The 9,490-nt window shown below is 37.4% G+C and overlaps 1 protein-coding gene across 1 annotated transcript in view; it reads left to right on the forward strand.

The window, feature by feature from the left end:
* The window catches only part of SUGT1 (SGT1 assembly cochaperone of MIS12 kinetochore complex), a 54,751-nt gene that overhangs the window by 6,821 nt on the left and 38,440 nt on the right, over nucleotides 1-9,490 (forward strand). Inside the window, exons 3-7 of the mRNA XM_006155505.3 lie at nucleotides 2,148-2,238; nucleotides 3,631-3,700; nucleotides 4,380-4,450; nucleotides 8,038-8,091; nucleotides 9,316-9,332. Coding sequence (XP_006155567.1) covers nucleotides 2,148-2,238; nucleotides 3,631-3,700; nucleotides 4,380-4,450; nucleotides 8,038-8,091; nucleotides 9,316-9,332 — 303 coding nt within the window. The remainder of the gene's footprint in view (nucleotides 1-2,147; nucleotides 2,239-3,630; nucleotides 3,701-4,379; nucleotides 4,451-8,037; nucleotides 8,092-9,315; nucleotides 9,333-9,490) is intronic.

The raw sequence follows: 9,490 nt of genomic DNA on the forward strand, positions 1-9,490 counted from the left end.
TAAACTTAATTTGTTTAACTGAATCAACATAATTGTTTTGTCTTAACCAACAATTGGATTGTGCTTATGGAGTTTAAAAGTCCTTTGTGAAAGTGGTTTGAAAATAAGGAACTTAAGGAAAGAAATATCTACTTGTACACACACACACACACACACACACACACGTGGATACTTCAGAAATTTTGTGGAAAAATTGAATTTGAGTTTATTTTCGTGCAAAAAATCATAAAATTCAGGTCTAGTGTTTTCATAGTATGCATTTTCTTTGAAATTTTTGGAGGCTCTGTATGTGTATTTTTTTGGGAAAAAAAAAATCTTTGCTCCCCCATCCGCCTTATTTCCACTATATTTTTGCCTAAAGGTAAGATTTTGCTGTGTCACGATCCTTCTGCCTCAGCTTCCCATGCAATCTCATATGTGGCTCCTTTTTTAAGAATACAGGGTCTTGGCTGTGTCAGCCGACCAACTTTGAGCACCTGATCCTTCTGCCTCAGCTTCCCCAAACCACAGGTTTACACCACCATGCTTGGTCTTTAGGTTGGACTAGGAGTCACACTCAGGCCTCCCATGTGGTCCCAGCTTGTGGAACACAGTGTGTTAGCTGTGTAACACTTTGGACCTAAAAATACTTTCGAATTAATGTTTCAGATGTCAGCATAATCTATAAATAGCCTCTTTAACTATAAGATGCCTGTTTTCCAACTGAGAAGGAACTAGAAGTTTGGCTTAAAGATACATTTGAGTAGATAGGTAAGAAACCATGCACTATTTTCAAAATAGGAAGTTTGATGCAAAATCGTATCATTTAACTTAGGACTGTCAAAATATTAGGAAACATTAATACAAACTCAAGAGAAACATGGAGTACAAAACTAGAAGAGAGTGTTGTTTGGTGGTGAAAATCACTTTGGATAGATCTGGATTTGAATTCTGCCTGGCAGTCTTGCAACTAACTAGCAAATGAAGGAATGAATTCTTTGTGAGGGAACAATATTCTAGTCAGAGGGAGAAGCAGATGTGGAGTCCTGATATTTGAGAAACTGTAAGGAGGCCAGCGTGGACAGAATGGAGAAGCAATAGGGAGAGTCTATAAAAGATGAAATTAGATAATGGGGGTCTTACAAGGAGGGCCTTGTAGGAAGAACTTGGGCTGTTGTTCAGAGACAGTTGGGAAAGCATAGAGAATTTTGTCCAGTCTTGTGCTGGTTGACATTACTGCTTGGACAGGGTAATGGTTAAGATGGTAAAAAGTGGTTTGAATTTTAGGTATATTTTGATTACAGCGTACACATAGCTTAGTGAGAATCACAATACTGGGTGGGTTAAAGCAAAGACAGACACAAGCTACTGAAATAATTTTACCTTTTTAAGGAAATTACCTAATCCCTAGAGTATATGGGCAGTGGCAGAGACTCAGGATTTTCCTGTTTGTCTGCACTTGTCTTTGGCTTCATTGATTGTGTGATTTTCTTGTTATCATTATCATTTCAGGTACTCTCCCTCCCCTCCACTGTATATTGTGTCTGCCCAGGGTGGCAAAAGTTTTAATCTCTCTAATCAGTTGATTAGCTCTTGATTGATAACAGCTAGCATTGAGACTGTATCTGGGCTTTGAACAGAATGTTGTACTTTATTGGGGTTGTCTGCCATTGACAGGGCACAAGAGGGCGAGGTAAGCTTGATTATGTATTTATTGATTCTGTTAACCTCCATGAGCTCTAAATTTAACTTCCAGGGTTTTTTTTTTTTTTTTTTTTAATTGGATAGCTTCACATTTTCTAGGCATCTCAAATTTCCGTGTCTTCTCTACATTAGAAGAAAAAAATTTGTGGTGGTCAATGTATATCAACTAAACTTTTCAGAAAAATGAGGTGATAATAATTATCATTTATTAGTTCCAAATGAAAGTCAGGAACTGATAAGTGCTTTACATAGATATTATGTTTGATTGTGGGCTTTTGGGGGATAGGAGAAGAGAAGGATAGATAGTGATCCTCTTACTAGGAATAGCTCCAAGCTTGTTTCCCTGTTATCTTTCTTCCAAAAAAGCTTATGATAATAGGTTATTTGATTTAGATCATGTTTTAAATAGAATTTGATGGCTTTTAAGAAACATTTGCTGACCTCTAACATGTTTGTATTTGTAGGAGCTGACTAAGGCTTTGGAACAGAAACCAGATGATGCGCAGTATTATTGTCAAAGAGCTTATTGTCACATTCTTCTTGGGAATTACTGTGGTAACTTTTCTTACTAGTATTTTGTCTCTCCTTTATACGTTACTTATAAATTTTGCCCAAGACAAAATGAACCAAATCAAATGGATGGTGTCTTTGAAGATTTTTAAATTGTTTTTTCCTACAAGAGGAAGTAACTGTAGTGTGACAAATATTACATTAAGTAATCCATTTGACCCATTAAAAACATTTTTTTAAGAGGTTTTTGTCTTAGGGTGTGTACACTTGCTTGGGGAGGAGGGAAGAGAAAGACAGTAAGAGAGAATGAGAAATCACCCCTCACAGGGGATGGCCACATTGCAATTCCTTCTTCTCCATTCTCACCTTGGAGTATTTGGCATGCATGCACACTCACCTAATGTGAGTTTCAAGTAACCGGGTTTGGGACTTGAACTGCAGTTGGCCATGAGGGAGTCCAGCGACATAATCAGTATGCCATCTGCTGGTTTCAAATTCAGTAGGTGGAGAATTCACATAAATTTACATTACTTCATAATGTAAATCAGTACATAAGTTTCATTCATAATTATTGGATATGCTAATGAAGAATAGCTTCACATTTGCTGTTTTCACAGAATATGTAAACAAAATGTGCATGCCTGACCTTTTTTTTGGCTGGAGGGCACATACCTGGCCAAAGAATGAGAGGAAAAGGAGAAAGCACTCCCTATGGACAGTGTATGGAAAGTAGTCACACTGTAATTCCTTCTCCTCCATGTCTTTGTTTTGGGATTTGGGGCATGCACACATACACCCGGCATGTCTCTCAATCTTCTAGGGCCAACACTCAAATTTCGCAGTCAGTCATGTATGATCTGGCTGTCTTAATCACCAGGCCACTGATCCAGCCCACTGTTTTGTTTTTGTTTTTGTTTTTCCCTCTTTATTAAAGATAAATGTACTATATTGTGTAACTTTAAAAAATTATTCTGATCAAGAATCTGGGTAGGGAAAAATTCATTACCTTGAGTCAGATTATATAAATGATGCTAATGAGAAAAGATGAAACTTTTTGACATACTACTTTTATTCATTGAAGATCGTTAAGAAGGAATCTAAACATCAGGCTATAAAGACAGTATGAGTGTCGGGGCCAGTAGGTGACGTGGTGGTTAATGTTCTGAACTCCCACATGACTGACCATAGTTTGAATTCCAGACCTGGCAGCTTTCTCTCTGGTGAGTGCACATGCCCTGTAGCAAATAAAAAAAATGATAATAAATTTTTAATAAGTGATAGTATAATATTTATTGGAATTATTTCTTTGATTAGCTTTCCCTGGTTTAAAGCTGTTTTGCCTTTCTACCAACTTGAAAATCTAAGACCAAGTTTTGTATGTAGTATTTGCTAGAATCTATAAATAACTGACTAAACAAGTTACCTTTTTGGATACAGATGCTATTGCCGATGCAAAGAAGTCTCTTGAACTCAATCCAAATAATTCCACTGCTATGCTGAGAAAAGGGTATGCAGTAACTCCTTAATTTTGAACTGTAGGGAATAGATGCTTAATTGGTGGAATGAGTGAACTGTAAGGTTTATATAAATAGTCAAATTCCATTATTTATACATCTTATAGCTGAGTCTTGATCAGTTTTAAATGTAAATCATAATTTTATTGTGTTAACTATAGTATCTGATAGGAGATCTCTAGTTAGTGTGATCTAAAATAGAAGTGATTAAAGTACTACAAGAAACAAAGATTTTACATCCCTGTTTTGTTCATTATTTGGGATTTATTGTATTTGACGAGAGAGCTTTCTACTTTTCATCTAAGCTGGATAGGCTACATTTAATGCTGTGAAGCTATATCTGTGTTCATAACCCAGCTTGTTTCTGTTGATAAGTGTGACTTTATCTTTCAAGTAAAACATTTCTTTAATTCCTTCATGTAATTATATTTTGGAATAAGCAAGAATATACAGTCATAATCGAATTCTTTCTGAAATGAGTTCTAAAATTGAATTTTAATAGGAATTATACTACATGTTACAGTATTTTAGAAAATCTCCTGACTTATTAACATATACTTGAATTCTTTCTCTCAGTAGTGGTGAATACTAAGATTTATTTTATTTAGAAAGAAGGCTATTTTTTATAATCTCATGTGTGCTTATTAATTCATTTTTAATGTGCTCATACAGGATATGTGAATACCATGAAAAAAACTATGCTGCTGCTTTAGAAACTTTTAAAGAAGGACAGAAATTAGATAGTAAGTATTAGAATTATATTTTAAAATGCTATTATTTCTGCCTCAAATACCATAGCTAAATTTTCTTAACATAATTTTAAGTTAATTATAGAAACTCAGCACCTTTTTGTCTTCTCTTCATGACATTTATGTTGATTGCAGAATCTGGATTCACTCATACATTAATTAAATTGTCCTTAATTTAGCATTTAAATCACAGATAAACTTTACTGTTATAAACCAATAACTGCGTATAAACACTCAATGTGCTGTCCCTTCTGACTCTGGCTTTATATTTTTCTAATGAAAGTTTTCATTTGCTCTCTTGGTCAGAAGTCTTCATTTTAATTCATCAGATCACCAAGAATGGGAAATCTTAGAACAGAATCTTTTGTGGAGAAGAGATGTGTAAATTTGGGTAAATTATGTGACATACAGAAGAAAAATGGAACTTAGAGAATGTTGAGAGGGTTTTTTTTTTTTAATTCCATGAGAGAGGATAGGGGAGAGATCTGGAGCATGCCCAAAAGGATCCTCATGCTATGATCCACACCCAGCCTCAGCCAGCCAAGAGCCTCGGCACACATGTGCTTATTATGTACAGGAAGACCTCAGGACATGAACCTCAGACCTTCCCATATGACTTCAGCATTGTGGGGTGTTATGGTATAGCCATGTCACTGCACCTGGCCATTATTGTGAGATAGAAATTTTTTTTGCAGGGAGATTTTTACTATAGGGCATGTGCTCTCACTGAAGTAATAGACAGAGAGATGGAAAATGAGAAATTGCCCTCCCAGGGATATGGCCATGCTGAAATCTCTTCTCTTGAGATCTTGGGCATGCACGCACATGTGCCCTGTGTGAGTTTTAAGTCGCCGGGTCCAGAACTCAAACTGCAGTCAACTATGGGAGTCCAGGGATCTAACCATTATACCATCTGCTGCTGTCCATTATTGTGAGTTGTGGTTTTTTTGTTTGTTTGTTTGTTTGTTTTTTGAGAGATTTTTGCTATAGGTAGGGTGTGTGTGCCAGAAAGACAGAGAGAGGCAGAGAGATAGAAAGGGAGAAATCACCCCCAGGGAGGATGGCCACGCCTCAGTTCCTTCTCCTCCATCCTTATGGGATCTTGGGTACTCAGGTACACATGCCCAGCGTGAGTTTGAGCCACCCGGTCCAGGACTCAAACTGTGGTTGACTACTTGGGAGTTCAGTGACATAGCCATTACACCAACTGCTGGCCCCAAGTATTGTGAGTTTTTAATGTCATCTTTTTTAAATGAATGTGTAAAAATTATCAGATTTTTACTATAGCTGTGTGCTCACTGGAGAGTCAGAGACAGAAAGCAAGGAATCACTCCCAGGGGGAATGGTCATGCTACAGTCCCTTTTTCTCCATTCTTCTCTCAGGATTTTGGACACACACACACACAGCTGCCCAGCAATAATTTTAAGTTGCTAGGTCCAGGACTCAAACTGTAGTCGACTTCGTGGGGGTTGAGAAATGAAACCATTACACCATCTGCTGGTCCCTAGATCTTATATCAAAGAACTATGATATCATAGTTCTCTGAAGTAATTTTTTTGTTGTTATTAGAAGGTGTGTGCATTGGAGTTGGCAGGTAGTGTGGTGGTTAAAGGCGTTGGATTCCCACATATCCACTGTGGTTCGAGTCCCAGACCTGGTGGCTTGCTTTCTCAGTTTCCCTTTCTTTCTCCCCTCTCTTTGGTCAAATTAATAACTACTACTACTACTACTACTAATGGAATTAAATAACTATTAAAAAAAAAAAAAAGATGTGCACATTCACCAGAGAGAGAAACAGACAAAGCAGCCCCCATGGGACATGATTGTGCCACAGTCCCTTTGCCTCATTACCCCCTCCTTTTTGGAGGCCAAGGCTCTGGATCCCATATGGCCAGCTGTACAGTTTTGAGTTCCAAACCCAGAAGCTTGAAAGCCACCCTGAGTGTGTGTACATGCTTGCCCAAAATCTTGAGGGGAGACTGAAGGAGAAAGGACTGCAGCATGACCATCCCCCACTGTGGGGTGATTTCTATATGTCTGTCTCTAATGAGTACACATGCCCTATAGCAAAAACTTAGAAAAAGAACAAGAGAAAGTTCCCTGCCTAAATTCCTTCCTTGGGTACCATCTTAATATTATACTATTGACTTTTATCCTAGAATTAATTTGACATACTTTCAGAAGACTATGTCTGCTGTAAAATTGGTGTTAGTCTACATAATTTAAAAACAAATTTGGCTTTGGGACCAGCAATTAGCATAATGGCTATGTCACTGGACTCTCATGTATTTGACCACGATTTGAGTCCTGGACCCGGTGGCTTAAAACTCACGCTGGGTGCATGTGCGTGCGTGCCCAAGATCCTGAGAGGAGAATGGAGGAGAAGGGATTGAGGTGTGGCCATCCCCCCTGATGGGGTGATTTCTTGCTTTCTGTCTCTCTGTCTGTCTCTGTCTGTCTGGAGAGCACACGTGCCCTATAGCAAAAAAACAAAACAAACAAAAAAATTGGCTTTAAATTTAATTACAGAATAATTTGGGTTAAGTTATTGTTAGACTTTCATTTTTATCAGACAGGGTATAAAATTTATAACTGAAAAAAATTATAACTCAATTTGTTATAATTCCTACTTTTCCCCTTTTGGGTAGTAGGAAGCTTGGTTTTATTTGCTGATTAGTTGAATAATAGGTTATTCAAGTCTAAGATTTTGATATAATAGTTCTACACTAGAATATTTTGTGTACATGTATGTGTATTTAATATTTAAAATTTTAAACAAGCATAGGTAGTTTCATTTCTCTTATATGTTAGTAAATTAGAAAATTTTGCTTTAAGGAATTTTTAATTGCTTTTGATTTTTCAGATTAATCTTGCTTGTAGTTAGCTTGAATTAACGAACTTTTATTTGGAGTATTTCAACATTTTTCTTAACATAGTTTATGCACTATGGTTGGATATAATTATTGTTTTGGGTCTTTAGTTATTTACACATTTACATTGTGGTCCACAAATGCATAGTTCACCATCTATCATTTCTTGTTTTGGTATATGACTAAACTTTCAGAGTATGAAGATGCTTCTTGGTGTGGATAGGAGAGGCATAATAACAAGAAAAACCACTGAGAGAATTACCTACAGATTAGGTAGATACATTGAAGAATAAGCTGGGGTCTAGAGAGACTTTTGAATCTCAACCCAACTACGAGTTACCATGCCTCCATCCCACCCTTACTGATGTTGGGAATCTGATTTTGTTATGAGAGAGTAAGTACTCTTAAGAGTAAGAGAAGGAGACAAAAGTGGATTATCTGTATCTGGAAAACTAGTAAGGTTGACTTCAGTTGAAACTTAAAAAAAAAAATCAGTTTTTCAAATGAACAACTAAATATTAGACTTACGGTACATTAACAGCTATAACTTTTGGGTTTCTGTAAACTCTGTTAGGACAGGTGTTTTTGTCTGTTTTATCCACTGCTGAATCCCCAGTGCCTGGGACATGTTAGGTATTCAGTATTTGTCGAATGAGTGTGTTAGGTCATGCAGGTGAGTTAGATGTTACGGTTGTTTTTTTCCTTCTCAGGTGTAGATGCAGATTTTGTTGTCTGGATTAAGAGGTGTCAAGATGCTCAGAATGGTAAGTATGTTATATAGGTTACCATATGTCTTTTTTCAGTTTTTTAAAAAAAATGTTGGGACCAGCAGTTAGCGTAATGGCGATGTTGCTGGACTCCCACGTAGTCGACCGCGGTTCAAGTCCCAGACCCCCGGTGGCTTAAACGCTCGCCGGGCGTGTGTGTGTGCATGCCCAAGATCCCAAGAGGAGAATGGAGGAGAAGGGATTGCGGCGTGGCCATCACCCCTATCTCTCTGTCTCTCTCTGTCTGGCAAGCACCCGCGCCCTATAGCAAAAACCTCTCCAAAAAAAAAATGTTAAATTTTGACATTTACACAGATTTGTTTTTTGTTTTGCTTGTTTTTGCTTTTTTTTTTTTTTTCGTAGTGTTGCTATAAGGCACATGTACTTACCAAAGAGAGAGAAAGAGAAAGAGAGGAGAAGAGAGAGGGGGAGAGAGTGAGAAATCTTCTCTCATGGGGAATGGCCATACCACAATCCCATCTCTTCTATTCTTCTCTTGGGATCCTGGGCATAAACACACATGTGTTGGTGTGTTTTTCAAGCCGCTGGGTCCAGGACTTCAATCACACAATTGGCCGTGGGGGATCCAGCCACCTTAACCACCATGTCACCAGCTAGCCCTGGAAATTTGTTTCTAACTTTAATTCAAGTTGTGTATGTTTTGTTAGATACGGATTTATTTCTTTACTTAAAAAAATTTTTTTTTGAACAGGTTTTTGCTATAGGGCACGTGTGCTCACCAGAATGAGACAGAGACAAAAAGTGAGAAATCACTGCCCGGGGAGAGGGCCACACCACAATCTCTTCTCCATTCTCCTCTCGGGATCTTGGGCACGCATGCACATGCGTTCGGTGTGAGTTTAAGCCACCGAGTCCAGGACTCTAGCCACAGTTGACTATGTGGGAGTCCAGCAACATAGCCATTACACCAACTACTGGTCCCTAGATATAGATTTCTAAAGATACAGTGGTTTCTGCCTCATTTCTTAGGTTGAAAGGGGGATTTGGATAGATTCACTTTGCACTGTGTCATGGTATTACGGGTAAGAAATTACTAGGGACTCTAACATGATTCTAGGAAGCAAATTAAATCACCTTCCTTTATTTGAAAGGTATTGAGAATTGGCTTGTTTAATCAGTATGTTTGTGTCATAGAAATCATTTAACATTTGCCTATAAATGTACTATTTTCTGAAAATGCCTCTTTTTATGTTTTAACAGGATCAGAATCTGAGGTGGTAAGTCTAAAGTGTTCATGTTTTTAAATTTTAAGTATCAAGCATATTTTTGACAGAACTCAAAACCTATCTCCATTTATTTTTTTAAATTTTTTTAATAATTATTTTATTTAACTTTATTTATTATTTCAATTTGACCAGAGTGGAACAGAGAGAGA

Source organism: Tupaia chinensis, unplaced genomic scaffold (assembly GCF_000334495.1).
Source record: "Tupaia chinensis unplaced genomic scaffold, TupChi_1.0 Scaffold000458_2, whole genome shotgun sequence".
Classification (NCBI taxonomy): Eukaryota; Metazoa; Chordata; class Mammalia; order Scandentia; family Tupaiidae; genus Tupaia; species Tupaia belangeri.